Genomic DNA, 20431 nt, shown 5'->3' on the forward strand with positions numbered 1-20431 from the left:
CTGCTCTTCAACACTTCAATAAAAGCAGGATGATTTCTCTAAAAAAGTACACTGAATGAAGAATAGTTACAGAAAGATTCTGCACCTAAAATCAATCTAACTCACTTGAAGCAATACACTCATTAAGCTTAATTAACAGAATTGCCCAGTCATCTCCACTTTGTCAGCTACAGTGCTGGCAATATTAGCAGCCAGACATTGAGCATTGTCTCTTCCAATTTCTTGTTGATTATAAACTATCACCTGATTTTGGTTGCGACCTGAACTGTAATTATTTTTAAGATTATTAATTCTAAACTATTCTCATGATGCATAATATAATAATTCATAAATAGAAATCTTTAAACTGTTTGCTAACATTTAATTTTCTAATCGATCTCTACATGTTCTACAACTCCTGTCTAATCAAAATGTCTTCTTTCATTGTAAATGATCCACCTACAAAAGTTGTTACCACAGTTTATGCTGCCATCTCATGTTTTATATAAAGTGCAACAAAGCTGGACCAGTCTGTAATCCCATATGTGGCCCATTGAACGTGAACCCCTCAAGGAAACAAACCTGAAAAGTTAGAGACCTTGGTAAGGCCATCAAAAAGGCCAAAAAGGGACTCCTGCTCCAAGCTGGAGGATGAGACCGTTGTTCGGCAACTGTGGCAGGGCTTGAATGCCATCACCTCCTACAAGCGGAAATCAGGAGGAAGCTTAATTGTCCGCGAAGCATCACTCCCTGACGAGCTCAATGCGTTTTACACACGCTTTGATAGGGAGAACACTGATGTGCCTTCCCGAGCCCCCTTTCACCATGATGGTGTTTCAGTCAGAGTCACGGAGGCCGGCGTCAGAAGATCCTTCGGGGGATGAACCCTCGGAAAACACCTGGACCTGATGGTATACCCGGTCGTGTTCTCAAAACCTGTGCAGACCAACTGGCTGGAGTTTTTACGGACATTTTCAACCTCTCACTTCTGAGGTTCCCACCTGCTTTAAAAGGGCATCAATAATACCCAAGAAGAGCAAGGTGACCTGCCTCAATTACTATCGACCAGTGGCACTAACGTCTGTGGTGATGAAGTGCTTTGAGAGGTTGATTATGGAGCATATCAACTCCTACCTCGACAAAAACCTCGACCCACTGCAGTTCACTTACCCCAACAACAGATCAACGGTGGATGCGATCCCACTGGCTCTCCACTCTGCTCTGGACCACTTGGACAACAAAAACTCATGTGTCAGGCTGTTATTCATTGACTACAGCTCGGCATTTAATACGATCATCCCCTCCAAGCTGGTTACCAAGCTCTCAGATCTGGGTCTCTGCGCATCCCTCCGCAATTGGATCCGCGGCTTCCTCATTCACAGACCACAGTCTGTCCGTATTGGTGGAAATGTGTCATCCTCGCTAACAATCAGCACGGGAGCACCTCAAGGCTGCGTGCTCAGCCCCCTGCTTTACTCACTCTATACTCATGACTGTGTAGCCGGATATAGTGCGAACTCCATCATCAAGTTCGCCGACGACACCACTGTTGTGAGATGAATCAGTGATGGTGACGAGTCAGAGTATAGATGTGAGAGCGACCGATTGACCAAATGGTGCCAGCACAATAACCTGGCTCTCAACATCAGCAAAACCAAGGAACTGATTGGGAACTTCGGAAGGGGTAGGATAGGGATCCACAATCGCGTTTATATCAACGGGACGATGGCGGAAACGGTCAAGAACTTCCAATTCCTGGGCGTGCATATTTCCGAAGATCTTTCCTGGTCCCAGCACAGTGGCGCAATTATAAAGAAAGCACATCAGCGCCTCTACTTCCTGAGAAGATTATGGAGAGTCGGTATGTCAAAGAGGATTCTCTCGAACTTCTACAGGTGCACATTAGAGAGCATGCTGACTGGTTGCATCGTGACTTGGTTCGGCAACTTGAGCGTCCAAGAGCGGAAAAGAATGCAGAAAGTTGTGACCACTGCCCAGTCCATCATCGGCTCTGACCTCCCTCTGGTGCTGTCAGTGTGGAGTTTGCACACTCCCTCCATGGATATGAATTATCTCCGGTTTTCTCCCACATCTCAAGAGCATGTTGGTAAATTAATCAGCGACTCAAAGTTAACAAAGATAGACACAAAAAGCTGGAGTAACTCAGCGGGACAGGCAGCATCTCTGGAGAGAAGGAAATGGTGACGTTTCGGGTCTAGACCCTTCTTCACACTGGTTAGGGATAAGGGAAACTAGACATATAGACGATGATGTGGTGAGATAAAGAACAATGAATGAAAGATATGCAAAAAAGTAACGATGATAAAGCCAACAGGCCATTGTAAGCTGTTTGCAGGGTGAACATGAGAAGCTAGTGTGACTTGGGTGGGGGAGGGATAGACAGAGAAGGAAAGCCACCTGAAGTGAGATAAATCAATATTCATACAACTGGGCTTGTAAGCTGCCCAAGCAAAATATGAGATGCTGTTCCTCCAATTTGCGTTTAGCCTCACTCGGACAATGGACAGAAAGGACTGTGTAGGAATGGGAAGGAGAATTAAAGTGTCCAGCAACCGGGAGATCAGGTAGCTTCAGGCGGGCTGAGCGAAGGTGTTCTGTGAAACGATCACCCAGTCTGCGTTTGGTCTTGCCGACGTATAAGAGTCCACATCTTGAACAACAGATACGGTAGATGAGGTTGGAGGAGGTGCAAGTGAAACTTTGCCTAACCTGAAAGGACTGTGGGGGTCCCTGGACAGAGTTGAGGAAGGAGGTATAGCGACAGGTATTGCATCTTCTGCAGTTGCAGGGGAAGGTACCTGAGGACTGGGTGGGAAGGGATGAGTTAACCAGGGAGTTGCAGAGGGAACGGTCTCTGCGGAAGGCGGAAAGGGGTGGAGATGGAAAAATGTGGCTAATGGTGGGATCCCGTTGGAGGTGGTGGAAATTTCGGAGGATTATGTGTTAAATGCGACGGCTGATGGGGTGAAAGGTAAGGACTAGGGGGACTCTGTATCTGTTGCGACTAAGGGCATTACAGGTATCAACATTTTAACCCTTACTCAAAGTTACCCCTTGGTGTAGATAAATGGTAAAAGGAATCAAAAGAGGAGTTGATGGACATGTGTGAGCGAATGAGTTGTGAAGATACATGGAAATAAAGACAGTGAATGGAACCAATGAAACAGTTTTCCGGGGAACTGGCATTGGTCCGATGGACCGAGTGACCTCCTGTATAAGTGGAAAATAGCCCAAACCTTTTGTGGCCGATGAAGTAATGACAAAAAAAATCACTGTTGTATGTTTAGGGATCTATTTGCATACAACATAACTCCACAAATAATAACTTAACAATGACCAGATAATCAGTTTAGCCATGCTGTCTGGAATACATATTGGCCAGACCAGGGAGAACTCTCCAGTGTCCTTTGAAAATGCCATACAATTTTATACATGCTGCAGTTATTCAGTATAAAACTGAAGTGTTGGTCTTGACTCTGCGTTCAAGTCTCTGGAGGGGGTCTGAACCCATGACCTTGAGGCTTAAAGGCAGGAGTCTACCAGCTTAGTCATAACTTGCAGCACTGTAGGTACAGTCTGATCCCTGCCTTCAAGAAATTTATATCAGCTCTCATTACTTTCTGCAGAACTGATAAAATCTGTTAATGATTTAGGATTCTTCATCTTATGTAAATATATTATATATTCCTATATTACTATGCAAGCCTTTGGCATCAAATGAAATAGCATTCTCAGGCTGCCGGGTATCTTATAATATAAGGCAGCATTTGAATATTATAAAGCATGCTGAAATAATTCATTTTCTTTCTTTGCAGAACCTTTGATCACTGGCTGTCTAATTTAAATCATGAATTTACACTTTTTTGTTCTTTCCATGCTCCTCGAGGTGATCCATGTGCAAATTGAGGGAATAGAATAATTTCAAACTTGACCAGCTGGTTTCATCCACACTCTTGCTTTAGGTCTGCCATTGTTTAGGTACAGAGTGAAACAATAACTGACTGCGCCATTAAGCACCCCCAGAGTAACATTCTCATTTGTCCTATTATAATCACACTATAGTTTAGTCAGCCCTTGAAATGGGAGTCATTTATTTGGAAGTACCATGGAACTTGACCTATTCTACTTTCTTTTCCCTACGATCCTGCAAATTTCTCCCAACATTTATCTAATTCACTTAAAAATTACCATCCAATCTGCTTTCACTACTGTGTTAAAGAAGGAACTGCAAATGCAGGAAAATCGAAGGTACACAAAAATGCTGGAGAAACTCAGCGGGTGCAGCAGCATCTATGGAGCGAAGGAAATAGGTGACGTTTCGGGCCGAAACCCTTCTTCAGACTTGGTTACTAAGGGTTTCCTAAGGGTTTCGGCCCGAAACGTTGCCTATTTCCTTCGCTCCATAGATGCTGCTGCACCCGCTGAGTTTCTCCAGCAATTTTGTGTACCTGCTTTCACTACTGTTTTGTGCAGGGCATTTCAGGGTGAAGGATTTTCCAAATAATAATCATATTCATTCTATTTTCTATAAGATACTTAACCGAATACACTGGAATCATATTTACATACCATTCTATATGCATTTAATATTTTTCTGAAAAGCCAAATTAGTTGTTGTAGGAAGGAATCCTGGGTTTCAACAACTAAGTTACAGAGATAGGTTGAATAAGTTAGGTCTTTATTCTCTGGAGCGCAGAAGGTTAAGGGGGGACTTGATAGAGGTCTTTAAAATGATGAGAGGGATAGACAGAGTTGATGTGATCAAGCTTTTCCCTTTGAGAATAGGGAAGATGATCAAGAGGACATGACTTCAGAATTAAGGGACAGAAGTTTAGGGGTAACATGAGGGGGAACTTCTTTACTCAGAGAGTGGTAGCGGTGTGGAATGAGCTTCCAGTGGAAGTGGTGGCGGCAGGTTCGTTGGTATCATTTAAGAATAAATTGGATAGGCATATGGATGAGAAGGGAATGGAGGGTTATGGTATGAGTGCAGGCAGGTGGGACTAAGGGAAAAAAATTGTTCGGCGCGGACTTGTAGGGCCGAGATGGCCTGTTTCCGTGCTGTAATTGTTATATGGTTATATGGAATTGCAGATGCTGGTTTAAACCGAAGATACACAAAATGCTAGAGTAACTCAGTGGGACAGGCAACATCTCTGGATAGAAGGAATGGGTGATCTTTCGGGTCGAGATCCTTCTTCAGACTGATTCTGAAGAAGGGTCTCGACACGCCACGTCACATAACATTGAGTGTGCTACAACTGAGGGAAGGGATAAAAAAAAAAACACACTTCACACATGCACACATACACAAAGCCAATTTTGTTATGTAAAACAAGATAAAATGAAGCTGATTATCATCTGGTAAATCCTTTTCTGTAAGCGAGCCCAACAAAAGATAATTGTTCTAAACCCCAGAGTTGTAATTGTATAATGAGATTTTCAAGCCAAATGCCTTATCTCTTCTCTACAGTTTTAATTACTGTGTGAGCAACTTAACAACTGGGAGCAAAAAGGAAAAGACGTGACAATTCAAGCTCCTGTTTAATAAAATTTAATCTCTGAAGGCTTATGCTAACCTAAAACTGTCAACATGCTCGAGTTCTCTGGAAGTAAACACCTCGGTACTTTTGTAATTTGGAACACAGACAAGTCACAGGATTGTTCCAGAGAATAAAGATCTGTAGTTTAGCAGCTTTTAAGCCTTTACATCGACAGTCACTACAATTCTACTCTCTTTCTTTCTGCAGCGTTTTGAGACTTGGGACGTGATATGATTGATACTGTTATGACTTCAAAGAGACTAAATATAAAGTCAACCACTACAAGTTATTCCACCACATCCAGGACAAAGTAAAACAAAGAGCACGTGCTGCATTTGAAGATGGATATTCAATATCAGATTGTCAAAGCATTGGCTATTATACAAGTTTAGGGATTATGGAGCCAACAATGTAAACATTTTGTTAAATTTATCCAGACCATCATTACAATTACTTTTTTTATTTAGCAATCCACAGTTTACCAATTGGCAACTTATCCATGTTTTGCACAAAAGCACATGGTAAATTCCAACAATAAAGGACACGAGGATGAACCCTAGCAATCATGTTTAGTGATGAAGCAAGTAATAAAAGTAAGACCAGTTAATATTAACATTTGGTATACAAGATATTGCATCTGGTAAATTCAGCAAACCTGGAAGAAACGGGCGACCTTGCAGTTTATGAATCTCAAATCCTGCCAACACTAGGGCTTTCCTCTCGATTCTTTCCCCAGAGGTCTTTCATGGCCTTTGATAAGGTCCCACACTGGAGATTAGTGGGCAACGTTAGTGCACATGGTATTGGGGGTAGGATATTGACATGGATGGAAAATTGGTTGGCAGACAGGAAACAAAGAGTAGGAATTAATTGGCCCCTTTCAGAATGGCAGGCAGTGACGAGTGTGGTGCCACAAGGCTCGGTGCTGGGACCGCAGCTATTTACGAAACATATTAATGAATTATATGAAAGAATTAAAAGTAACATTAGCAAATTTGCAGATGACACAAAGCTGGGTGGCAGTGTGAATTGTGAAGAGGATGCTATGAGGATGCAGGGTGACTTGGATCGGTTGGGTGAGTGGGCAGATGCATGGCAGATGCAGTTTAATGTGGATAAATGTGTGGTTATCCACTTTGGAGGCAAGAATATGAAGGCAGATTATTATCTGAATGGTGTCAGATTAGGAAAAGAACAAGTACAACGAGACCTGGGTGTCCTTGTACATCAGTCACTGAAAGTACGCATGCAGGTACAGCAGGCAGTGAAGAAAGCTAATGGCATGTTGGCCTACATAACGAGAGGATTTGAATATAGGAGCAAAGAGGTCCTTCTGCAGTTGTACAGGGGCCTGGTGAGACCACACCTGGAGTATTGTGTCCAGTTTTGGTCTCCGAATTTGAGGAAGGACATTCTTGCTATTGAGGGAGTGCATCGTAGGTTCACTAGTAATTCCCGGGATGGCAGGACTGTTATATGATGAAAGAATGGAACGACTGGGCTTGTATTCACTGGAATTTAGAAGGATGAGAGGAGATCTTATAGAAAAATAGAAAATTATTAAGGGATTGGACAAGCTAGATGCAGGAAACATGTTCCCAATGTGGGGGGAGAGCAGAACCAGGGGCCACAGTTTAAACATAAGGGGTAGGGCATTTTGAACTGAGATGAGGAAAAACGTTGTCACCCAAAGAGTTGTGAATTGGTGGAATTCTCTGCCTCAGAAGGCAGTGGAGGCCGATTCATTTAAAAGCAAGTTAGATAGAGCTCTTAGGGCTAGCGGAATCAAGGGATATGGGGAGAAGGCAGGAACGGGGTACTGATTGTGGATGATCAGCCATGATCACATTGAATGGCGGCGCTGGCTCGAAGGGCCGAATGGCCTACACATGCCTATGTTTCTAACTGACAGAAATAAATTGGTAGAATTAGTTATAATCTCCTAATATGCTGCATCATACAACCACCAGGATGAGTAAAAAGTAGGCTTGATGGATGTAACAAGCAGCATTAATAGAGGGGAACCTGTAAATATTGTGCAGTTGGATTTCCAGAGGCATTTAACAATGTCACGTATAAAAGGCTGGTGCACAAGTTAAGAGCTCACAGTATTGGAGGAAATGTTTTATGGATTTAAACTGATTATCACATAGAAGATAGATAGTCGGAATAAAGTGGTCTTTTTCTAACTAGCAGGTTGTTCAAAGGGTTCAGTTCATGTCCCTCAATTAATCATCTGCAACATGGAACAGAGCAAAAGGCATTAAGGTTTTCCAATAACATTAAAATAATTGGACTCTGCAACATAATATTGATCGATTATGTGAGCGAAATCTTGGCAAATGTACTTAAATGTGAGAAAATGAGGCCATGCAATTCAGATAGACAAACCATAAAACAAGTCAAGTCAAGTCAAGTCAAGTCAAGTTTATTTGTCACATACACATACGAGATGTGCAGTGAAATGAAAGTGGCAATGCTCGTGGACTTTTGTGCAAAAGACAAACAACCAAACAAACTATAAACACAATCATAACACACATATTCTTTTACATAATAAATAATGGAAGGAAAAACGTTCAGTAGAGTTAGTCCCTGGTGAGATAGGCGTTTACAGTCCGAATGGCCTCTGGGAAGAAACTCCTTCTCAACCTCTCCGTTCTCACCGCATGGCAACGGAGGCGTTTGCCTGACCGTAGCAGCTGGAACAGTCCGCTGCAGGGGTGGAAGGGGTCTCTCATGATATTGTTGGCTCTGGAGTTACACCTCCTGATGTATAGTTCCTGCAGGGGGGCAAGTGAAGTTCCCATAGTGCGTTCGGCCGAACGCACTACTCTCTACAGAGCCTTCTTGTCCTTGGCAGAGCAATTCCCAAACCAGATGGTAATGTTCCCGGACAAGATGCTTTCCACCGCCGCTGCGTAGAAGCACTGGAGGATCCTCGGAGACACTCTGAATTTCCTCAATTGCCTGAGGTGGTAAAGGCGCTGCCTTGCCTTACTCACGAGTGCTGAGGCATGTGATGCCCATGTCATATCCTCGGAGATGTGGACTCCCAGATATTTAAAACAGTTCACCCTATCCACAGGATCCCCATTTATCCTCAATGGAGTGTACGTCCTCGGATGATGCGCCCTCCTAAAGTCCACGATCAACTCCTTCGTTTTTTTGATGTTCAAGAGGAGGCTGTTATCCTGGCACCAGAGTGCTAGACCAGCCACCTCCTCCCGGTAGGCCTTCTCGTCGTTGTCTGAGATCAGGCCCACCACCACAGTGTCATCAGCAAACTTAATTATTGAGTTGGAGCTGAACCTAGCCACACAGTCATGTGTGTACAGGGAGTACAATAGGGGACTGAGGACGCAACCCTGGGGCGATCCTATGCTCAGGGTGAGGGACTTCGATGTATTCCCTCCCATCTTGACTACCTGGGGCCTGGCGGTGAGAAAGTCCAGGACCCAGGCACACAGGGAGGTGTTGAGCCCCAATTCCATTAGCTTCCCAGCCAGTCTGGTGGGGACTATCGTGTTGAAGGCTGAACTGTAGTCTATGAACAGCATCCTCATGTAGCCCCCCTTCTGGCTGTCCAGATGGGAGAGAGCGGTGTGCAAGACCTGGGAGACCGCATCGTCCGTGGATCTGTTCGGACGGTATGCGAACTGCAACGGGTCCATGTTCCGAGGGAGGAAGGCGCAGATGTCAATCTAAACAATCTATACATCTCTAAAGATAGAAATACGTAAATTACATGTAGGTATGTTGCAAAGCCTACCTGAAGCGTCGCTGAAAATCTGTCGCTGCGGGTGTGCGCGATTTTGGCGCCGTTTAGAGGGGAGCGGGTTTAAAACGCGATTTTCTCTAGGCTGTTCAAATCGAAGATGTTCAGCCTAGTTAATTATTAACGAAAAATCGCTGGAAGACCCCGTCGCAAAAGCTATTATTAGTTTTAAAGGCCTCGTATAATAGTTATAGTAGTTTAAAAATCAATCTCTAAACCACCAGCAACCGCAGGGTCTCATAGAGCAAATAAGTGAAGGTAGGCTGTATATTTTTACATTAAAAAGGGCTTCTTAAGATCCCTTTATACAAAGTTTAATATTGCGAGTAGCTCATTTTGGGCCCATTATATCCCGCAGTATTTTTCTGGGCATTTGGGGCACAAATCTACCGCAATGTGAACGTTCTAAACCAGCGCGTTCCACAGGATCCCACTAGAAAGCTGATTTAAATGGGCATTTATTTACAGCAATTGAACACTAAATTCCTTCCATTTGGCCTATAAATTAATGTAAATGAGATTTAAAAATCATGTTTTATTGTGAATTATTTGTGAATATTATTTGGACATTTAGGCTATTTAAAAATGTTAATCATTTATTAAGAAATGGATAGATGTTTAGATCTAGTAATTGAAGTCTGAAATTAGCTACAATTAGGTAACTAACTAATTATATGCTTTAATTTCAGGTCATCCAAGTAAGATTATTTTATATTTGTTTCAGAATGCTTCAATCTATGATAACTGAAAATTTCATTCAGCTCTCTTAATTTTTTTTAAATTTATTTATTTAACCTTTATTTAACCAGGAGAAGTCTCATTGAGATTAAAAATCTCTTTTACAAGAGAGTCCTGGCCAAGACAGGCAGCAGCACAGTTCCACAGTTACAGACAATAATTTAAAAAAAAACAACAGAGAACATATAAATAGAGTCACGGTCAGTACACCATCAAACAAAGCATGTACAGACAGAAGAGCCCGCTTCAACATCATTAAGAAGGGATTTAAATCTGTTTATAGAAACCAGCTCCTTAAGTTTCAGTTCATTCTGCAGCTGGTTCTATGCGAAGGGAGCAGCATAACTAAATGCCCTTTTCCCCAGTTCAGTACGGACTTTAGGTACAGTTAGTAAGAACAAGTCCTCAGAGCGGAGCTGATAAGTTCCTGTGCTTTTTCGAATTACATACTTCTGCAGGTATGAAGGAAGAACACCGAGGATAGTCTTATAAATAAGGATATGCCAATGATGGAGTCTGCGGGTGGACAGGGCAAACCATCCAATTTGAGCATACAAAGTGCAGTGGTGCGTGAGGGTTTTAAAATTAGTAACAAATCTCAGTGCTCCGTGATAGACCGTGTCCAAAGACTGTAGGCATTTTGAAGATGCATTCATATATAAAACATCACCATAGTCCAACACAGACATAAACGTGTTTTTTAAGAAAGTTATGGGCTTTTGACTGTTCACGATCACAGCTTTTTTGTTATGTCCATAGAAAATCAATAGGGAACAAGATGCTCATTTCCGAGTATGAAAATGGCCATAACTTTTTAAATACTTGAGATATGAAAGTGAATTAGGTGTCAAATTAAACTTATTTTTATGCTTTATCTGATGGGATAAATTGCAGACTTGATTTTTAAAATCTCAAAATTTTGTACCATTGCTATTACATGGGCATTTTAATGTTCTTTTGCTGCAACATGGAAGGCTACTGACATATTGGTCTGCATTGGAAAGAGATTGGGAATTAAATATGGGAAAGTACTGTTACAGTTATACACACCTACAGAAATGTGCAGTTTTGGTTCTCTGACAATAAAAAATATATATAAAAGGGATTAATTATCCTAATTCTTGAGTTGTCCGATCATAAGCATAAGGTTGGATATGTATTCTTTGGGTTAGAAGAATGTGGGGTGATTCCACTGAAAGACACATACCTACTATACCTGGGCTCAATTTTAAGAAGGCATGGCATCTCCTTTCACTTTTACGCAGATGATAGCCAGTTATATATGCCACTCAGGAAAGAAGACGACTATTCTCTAAAATCACTTCTGTCTTGTCTTGAGGACATTAAGTCCTGGATGGCCTTAAACTTTCTGGGACTTAATGAAAAAAAGTCAGAGGTGATTTTGTTTGGCCCCAATGGCTGCCGTGAACCTCCCTTTGTTGACTTGGGTCCACTGGCATTGTCCGTAAAGCCAACAGTTTTAAACCTGGGTTTTAGGATGGACGGTGATTTTAAACTAGATAAACAAATAGGCGCGGTGGTTAAGTCCAGCTTCTTTCACCTAAGGAAGCTGGCAAAGGTGAAGCCCATCCTCGAGCGGCTGCATTTTGAAACAGTAATCCATGCCTTTATTACATCTAGGTTGGATTACTGTAACGCACTCTACTCTGGAGTCGCACGAGCTTCATTGGCTCATCTCCAGCTGGTTCAAAATGCTGCCGCTCGCCTTTTAACCGGAACTCGAAAGAGGGAGCACATTACGCCAATTTTGGCCTCCCTTCACTGGCTCCCAGTGCACTTTCGAGTTCATTTTAAAATTATTTTATTTGTTTTCAAATCGTTGAATGGGCTCGCCCCGCCTTACCTCTCTGAGCTGCTCCACCTATATGCTCCTGCCCGGTGCCTCAGGTCAGCTGATCAGCTGCTCCTTGAGGTACCAAGGTCTAAGCGGAAGCTCAGAGGGGATAGAGCCTTTTCTGTTGCTGCTCCGGCACTCTGGAACACCTTGCCGTTGCACATCAGACAGGCCCCCTCACTGTCCATCTTCAAATCCTCCCTAAAAACTCATTTTTATTCTCTGGCTTTCGACACTGGCTGAGACATTGCTCCTGTTCTTAGTGCTTTTAATGTCTTTTAATTTTTACTGTTTTTTAGTCCTTCGTTTTACGGTTTTTAATGGTTTGTAATAACTTTTTGTCCATGAGTTCTCATGTACAGCACTTTGTGGCAACTGCAGTTGTTTAAAGTGCTTTATAAATAAAGTTATTATTATTATTATTATTATTATTATAAGATTCTAAGGAAGCAAAGGCAGGATAGGTTTCCTCCAGTGAGAGAAGTTCAAACAAGTGGGCAAGAGGCTGCTCATTTAAAACGGAGATAGATAAGAACTGTTCCTCACAGCGGATGGTGAATCACTGGAATTCTCTACCCTGGAGGGTTGTGGAGTCATGATCATTGCAGATACTTCGAGGAGGTAAATAATCTTTCGAAAGATCGTGGTAGTCAATGGGGAACTGAAAAACTGAGACCTGGAGTAGAGCCATGATCATACTGAATGGCAGGACAAATTTGATGGATTAGGTGGTTTACTTCGACTTAATTTTCATCCAACCTCCTCCATGTCAGTTTAACTTGACATCGTATATCTATCGTGCATCTATGCAAGTTTTTTTTTAATAAAGTGTTCTAACAGAACGTTGATGCCACACTACTACAGGGTGTAGAATGTCCTAATCCCAATAAAGTACCCCACACGGTTCGTGCAAAGCAAGTCAGGAATGTTAATCAGTCTGTTGGGACAGTCAATGATAACAAATTTGAGTTGTCTGGATAAGGGAGGGTGGAAAAGTGAGTCAATCCAGGCCACTCCAACACACCTGCTAATTCTCCTTTTATTTTCCATTCAGCATTAGGACCTCCTTTACTCACCATTCCATGATGCCACCATCTTGCTATCCAGGTGAGGACATGGCCTTCTCTTCCTGGCTTCAGCCAGCCTGGTTCTGCATGTGCTCAGGATGTCTTTCACGTTCTCCAACTCTAAACCAAACTTAACAGCTGTCAACTGTGGTGAGTAACGGAGTATGAGGACATTCTTGTTTTTCAACTCTCCATGAGGATCCTATAAGGTACAAAGAGGCATTAAAAAATGCACTTAAAAGAATTGAAGGCACAACTTTGTCAATCTCATCTCCTGCTTGGCTCTATAAGCCCTGGAGTTTAGAAGGATGAGGGGGTATCTTATAGAAACATATACAATTATAAAAGGACTGGACAGGCTAGATGCAGGAAAAATGTTCCCAATGTTGGGCGAGTCCAGAACCAGGGGCCACAGTCTTAGAATAAAGGGGAGGCCATTTTGGACTGAGGTGAGAAAAAACTTTTTCACCCAGAGAGTTATGAATTTGTGGAATTCCCTGCCCCAGAGGGCAGTGGAGGCCAAAGAGATTTAAGAGAGAGTTAGACATAGCTCTAGGGGCTGGTGGAATCAAGGGATATGGGGAGAAGGCAGGCACGGGTTATTGATTGGGGATGATCAGCCATGATCACAATGAATGGCGGTGCTGGCTCGAAGGGCCGAATGGCCTCCTCCTGCACCTATTTTCAATGTTACTATGTCTATGTTTCTAAACCAGAAGGCTCAACGGGTATAATCCTGTCTCGGTTAAGTGTTTGACATCTGTGGGAGTATTGATAAGGGAACTATAATTGGCCACAGTGACACATTGCAGTGGTGAGAGAATCACCAACATTCCTCACCTTCCACCCTACCAGCCGTCACATACAATAAATAATCCTCCGACATTTTCGCCACCTCCAACGGGATCCCACCACTGGCCACTTCTTCCCATCTCCTCCCCTTTCAGCTTTCCGCAGAGACCGCTCCCTCCGTAACTCCCCGGTCAATTCGTCCCTTCCCACCCAAACCACCCCCTCTTCTGACACTTCCCCTTGCAACCGCAGGAAATGCTACACTTGTCGCTTTACCTCCCCCCTTGACTCCATCCAAGGACCCAAGCAGTCTTTCCAGGTGTGGCAGAGGTTCACCTGCACCTCCTCCAACCTCATCTATTGCATCTGCTGCTCTAGGTGTCAGCTGCTCTACATCAGCGAGACCCCAAGCGTAGGCTTGGCGATCGCTTCACTCAACACCTCCGCTCGGTTCGCAATAACCAACCTGATCTCCCGATGGCTCAGCACTTCAACTCCTACTCCCATTCTGAATCCGACCTTTCTGTCCTGGGCCTCCTCCATGGCCAGAGTGAGGCCCACTGTAAATTGGAGGAGCAGCACCTCATATTTCGCTTGGGTATGATCATTGACTTCTCCAATTTAAGGTTGTCCCTGCTTTCTCCTTCTTTCCCCTCCCCTTCCCAGCTCACCCACAGCCCACTGTCTCCGCCTCTTCCTTTCTTCTTCCCGCCCCCCCCCCCCCCCACCCCCACATCAGTCTGAAGAAGGGTCTCGACCCGAAACGTCGCCTATTTCCTTCTCTCCATAGATGCTGCCTCACCCGCTGAGTTTCTCCAGCATTTTTGTCTACCTTTGATTTTCCAGCATCTGCAGTTCCTTCTTAAACAATTATGCTCTGATTTCTTCCCAGTGATTTCTTGGCTGGAAGACCAAATAGCTAAAGCCCCTGTCCCATTGTACGAGGTAATTCAAGAGTTCTCCCGAGTTTTCCCCTGATTCGAACTCGGAGAATGTCCGTAGCGGGTCCGTAGGAGTTCGTAGATGTCTCGTAGTGGCTCGTATGAGTAAAAAATAACAATTTTTTCATCACGAGTATTTTTTCACTCATGGACATTTTTTGCAGGGATGAAAAAACGTCACGAATTTACAGGATTTCCCGAGTACCTACCGTTAGCATTACGAGCCGCTACGAGACATCCACAAACTCCTATGGACTCGCTACGGACATTCTCCGAGTTCGAATCAGGGGAAAACTCGGGAGAACTCATGAATTACCCCGTACAGTGGGAAAGTGGCTTAAGTATGATAAAAATCAATGTTGATCAATTATACAAAATCAGGAAAGATCTTCTCAGACAATCGTTTTCCTATTATTTTTGTTTTATCTCTTCTAGACTGCATGGCTGCTGGGTGGGAGATGGGGGTAACAGAGCAGGTCTTTAGCCCTTATGGTGACCCAGATGGTATTTTTCTACCCTTCAATTGCATATATTTGTACAGTTAAAATCATGCCATTATTGATAAGTCTGATGACCAATAACTGTGAAAATACATTGTAAGAAACCATTTGGGGAGATTTGGGTGACTGCCATCCTTCCTTGTCTGATCTACACTCCCTTTGGAATTACATTCCAGCAATTTACTTTGTACCTCTTCCGTGTAACAGACCGTAATTTTCCTACATTCCCCTCTCCCTTCCACTTACTGATTTATAACTATTTCTGGGCTGATATTGGTACCCTCTACATATATATATTTAAAATGCAATAAAAAAGATGCATTCACCTAATTTTACTGAAATCCCAGGACCTATTTTTCTATTCTAACACTCATCTCATTTAATTTATTTTTGATTTTAAATATCTATAGAAATTCTTGCTGCTTCAATATTTCCAGACAGCTTTTCCTATCAAACTAATTTTTGCTTATTAACATTTTCATCATTCTTTCGTGTTTTATATACTTTGTCCAATCTGCTGACTGTCATTTTTTAATTATGTTTTTTCTCCAAGTCTGATAGCATCTTTATCTTTTTTAGATGACCACAGACGGAGGATCTTCACCTTGGAATTGTTATTACGCATTGTTATTGTTATTACTCATTGAAATGTATATACTCTGTCTATTCTGAAAGCTTCTCTTCATTGCCTGTCACTGCACCTCAACCATCTGATCCCTTATCCTCTCTTGCCCATTCACCTCTTTGTTCCTTCAACATTTTCAACCCAAAAGCCATCTTTTCAAACCTTCATAACATTCCTTATTCATTTAAAATATGTGACTTTCACACATTTTCTTTCCTTCAAATTAAATATAAAATTCGATCTTCTTATGATTATCTAAATGTGGTCAGTCCAGGGACAAACCCCAGAAGCAGCTCGCCTTTCCAGAACACCTTTCTTCAACCAAACAAGTCATCAAAGTGACTTGGATAAAGAAAAAAAGAATGATCCAAAGATGATACTTTATAAGCTTGGCCGACGTGGCACGTATGATTGTCTGTATTCAAACTGGAATTCAGTGGCAATCAACCACCATCAAAATGTATGATCAAATAATCCAAAATTCTATTAATAGGTTTTGGAAAAAACCATTAGTCAATTGCTGCAGTGGATCTTGTGCCTACTTCAGACATATTACCATTCCAAAGGAACAAAGTGCTCAATTTTGTGGAAGTAATTTTTTCAAACTAGATACTGAAATCTAAAATAAAATCACATTATATTGAAAATATTTAGCTGTCTGCTGTGTTCAGTGCACCAGCATTTCATAATTATGTGTTGCAGCTTTTTAAATCATCCAGAGATCTCAAAATACTTTAATTATGTAAAGTGCAGTGGCTATTATGAAGGAAATTGCAGCGACTACCTTGGCGTGAAAAACTTCATATTAATGAATGTTAACCAGGAATGAAACTTGAATGCTTTCTTTTCAGGGCCAAACATGCATTGACAATTCTAATCTTAAATGGAGTGAATTAAACAGCAAAGTGCAGAACAAATGTGAGTTCTACAAGATAAAAATCGGATAAGATTTGGATGTCAGACTTAAGCTAAATCATCCTCAATGCGTACATTTTTGCTCTTTTACTAATTATGGTTCTTTGTTCCTTCAACATTTTCAAATCCTGACAAGATCTTTTTCAAATAAAGAAGCCAAAAGCCAAATTGTCCTGCCTCCCTTCAACCAGTCACAGGAATTAAGTGGTAGACAACTCCCACCCTTTCTTCATCCAATTATCCAATCTTCCAACATTTTCTAACATTAGATAGGACTGTATACATGAATATAACAAATCCCACACCAGATGGAGACTGTGAGGTTTATCTTTCAACCAATAATGCTAAGGAGATTATCTATCAACTATTATTCTGCTCTAACTGGTGGCTGCATTTCTTACAACAGTGCCTACTTTGAAAGGTCTTCTGGCTATAAAGTTATAAAGGAAATTAGGATGTCCTGAGGTCATGAGAAATGTTATTTAAGTTCTTGCTTTTTTGTGATGATCATGACAAGGTTACAAAAGGTTCTCTGATCGGATGGATGTGAAGGAGATTAATCTGTGCTCTATGTCACTCCACACTCTGTCTTTGACTATCACTAAGCAAGAGCTAATGAGCTATTCCAGCATCTTAAGCAACCTTGGATGCCCTCCACTGACAACATCAACTCTGAGTCACAATTGCATTTTTAAACATCTGTACTCGAAAAAAAGTTTTTTTATGCTTTAGCGTTCTTCACACCATTCAATAATTTGTGTTACCTTTCCAGGAAGCAATTCATTTTTAATATCTCCTCTGATTTTTCTCTTGTGGCATGTTTGAGAAAGATTTGGTGACAAACGGTAAAGTAAGCCAACGGTAAAATTATCCTAACTAATTGATCACATATTCCACAGAACACTCAGGAATATCAAAACTTAGGAATTGCAGAAGTAATTACGTCTTAATGGTGCCCCTTTGAGTATCCCAAGCTGTTTACAACCATGTTTAAAAGATCATATAGAATCTGTGACACAAGTGGCACAGCAGTAGAGCTGCTACCTTACAGTGCCAGAGACCCGAGTTTGATCCTGTCTATGAGTGTTGTCTGTACGGTTTGCAAGTGACCATGTGGGTTTTCTCCGGGTGCTCCGGTTTCCTTCCACATCCCAAAGACGTGCAAGTTTGTAGGTTAATTGGCTTCTGTAAAAAAATTGTAAATTGTCCCTACTGTGGAGAATAGTGCTAGTGTACGGGTGATTGCTGGTCGGCGCGGACTGAGTGGGTCGAAGGGCCTGTTTCTTCTCTGTATCTCTAAAAACAGTAAGGTCCCATTAACAGCAATGTGACATCAATGATCAAATTATTTTTCACTCATGCTGAAAAAGATTGCCAGGGATTTATATCAGACCATAGAAGCTTTTCCATCTATCTAAGAGCACAAGGCAGAGTATCAATTTAACCCCTCATTAAAGTTTGGTGCCTTCAATTGTGCACCTGCTTTTAATGATGCATCACCTGAGAACTTTGTGCCTCAAGCTCTGAAGTGAAATTAGAACCCGTAAACTTTTGATTCAAAGGGAAGGGAGCATTAAAAGCCAGAGCAATACTATCCATCATCTACAATGTTGATCGTCACTTGAAGCAATCATAATGCAGTTACTAATTATCCATTAATTAGTAACAAGAGACTGAGAATGGAGATGAGGGCAAATTTATTTATCCAGAAGGTGGTGAATCTGTGGAATTTATTGCCACAGACAGCTGCGGAGGCCAAGATTGGGTATTTGTAAAGTAGAGGTTGATAGATTCTTAATCAGAAAGGCTGTCAAAGGTTACGGGGAGATGGCAGGAGAACGTGGTTGAGAGGGAAAAATAGATCACACATAAACGAATGGCAGAGTTGACTCGATGGGCAGAATGGCCTAATTCTGCTCCTATGTCTTAAGTTGGAAGAAAACTCTGGCGAAGCAGACAAGTGATAAATTGCATTTTTTGGAATCAGAACAAGCAAATAATATTCTGAGGTCATGGACAGAACTGAAAGTGCAACAGATGGTATACGAAGCAGATTATATAGTGGAAATCAAATAAACAAGCAAAATCAAAAGACAAGGAAATTTGGATGTCTTCTTTTAATAAGGAGTACTAACATTAACCGGAGTTGATTTATAAAAGTTTCCATAAAGTCTATGAAAGAAACATTAGGAGATCATACATGTTCAAAGTTGTTAAAGATTGAAAGATAATACAACATTCCATTTCATTACACTACTGCTCACTTCTGTATTAGGTATTGCATTAATTAAATGGATTACTTTGCAATACATAGCACCTTTGCAACCAAAAGCAGATTTAGTTTAGAGATACAGCGTGGAAACAGGCCTTTCGGCCAACCGAGTCCGCACCGACCAGTGATCCCTGCACATCAACACTACCCTACACACACTAGGGACAATTTTACATTTACACCAAGCCAATTAACATACAAACCTGTACGTCTTTGGAGTGTGACAGGAAACCGAATATCTCAGAGAAAACCCATGGAGGTCATGGGGAGAACGTATAAACTCCATACAGACAACACCTGTAGTCAGGATCGAACCCTGGCGCTGTAAGGCAGTAGCTCTGCCGCTATGCTACCGTGCTGCAGGTCTTAAAGCAATATCAAATAACATATACAGTGTTATCAGGGCATGTGATCACAGAGATATAGGTCCTTAGTATCACAATAGGATCAGGTATCAGATCACTCCAACATTTTAATCAACTGTGAGAGGCACAAGATGGCTTAAATTTAAAACACTTGCCCTTCACCAAATAAATTGTATTTATAATCCCCAGCATTTATTTTCTACTTAAAGTACCTGTGCTGGTTCGACATTGCCATTCCTTTTCATTCCATAGTAATAGGCAAACACGTCTGCCATGGTTATGGTTTGCGTGGCATCTGAAACTGGATCTGGGAGAAGCTCTCTGATTTCTTGCTCTGTCCACACACAGAAAGCTCCCTCTTTTTTCACAACAGAGTTGGCTGAAGGGTGTGAATCTGCATCCTCGGCGCTGTAGAAGCCTCCGGACTGTAGAGGGAGGAAGTGTTAATTATAGGTTTAAAATTCTCAGCAGGTTCACCAGCAATATATTGAGATCACTATTCTCACCTTCTCCAGACCTTGAACCCTATTCATGAATTAGCAGCATTGTTCTCTAATTACATTACTGGGAGGATGTAGGCCAGCACCTTTGATTCCCACCAAAATCTATGTGAAAAACAATGGTTCAAAAAACTAGGTTAAAAAAATCCTTCTTCCCAGCTACAATCAGCATCTTGAAAACTACACATCACTAACCTCAGCAAATATGAACCTCTATGGACCGTGTGTTTAGTTGCACTACAAACTTTGGAGTTTTTTTTGCACTAGCTTATGGAGATTAATTTATTGTTTTTTTAAATTATTACATTTATCAATTGACCAATTTCCCTCCTGGGATAAATAAAGTTCTATCGTATCGTATCGTATCTGTATTGCATTTACCGGCTTGTAAATGTGCTGGAAGCAAGAATTTCATTGTTCTTTTGTCCGTAGATATAACAATTAAACACTCTTGTCTATGCATTATCTTTGCCTGAACCAGATGGTCTACAACCTATTCAAATCCAAGATGATATGCTAGTGTCCACTGTCAATAACATT

At 41.7% G+C, this 20431-nt stretch overlaps 1 protein-coding gene across 1 annotated transcript in view; it reads right to left on the reverse strand.

Moving 5' to 3' along the window:
• The window catches only part of spata20 (spermatogenesis associated 20), a 288180-nt gene that overhangs the window by 222757 nt on the left and 44992 nt on the right, over window positions 1-20431 (reverse strand). The window contains exons 10-11 of the mRNA XM_033044507.1: window positions 19604-19816; window positions 12991-13183 (exon numbers count right to left, since the gene is read on the reverse strand). Coding sequence (XP_032900398.1) covers window positions 12991-13183; window positions 19604-19816 — 406 coding nt within the window. The remainder of the gene's footprint in view (window positions 1-12990; window positions 13184-19603; window positions 19817-20431) is intronic.

This window comes from Amblyraja radiata, chromosome 26 (genome assembly GCF_010909765.2).
Source record: "Amblyraja radiata isolate CabotCenter1 chromosome 26, sAmbRad1.1.pri, whole genome shotgun sequence".
In the NCBI taxonomy this organism is placed as follows: Eukaryota; Metazoa; Chordata; class Chondrichthyes; order Rajiformes; family Rajidae; genus Amblyraja; species Amblyraja radiata.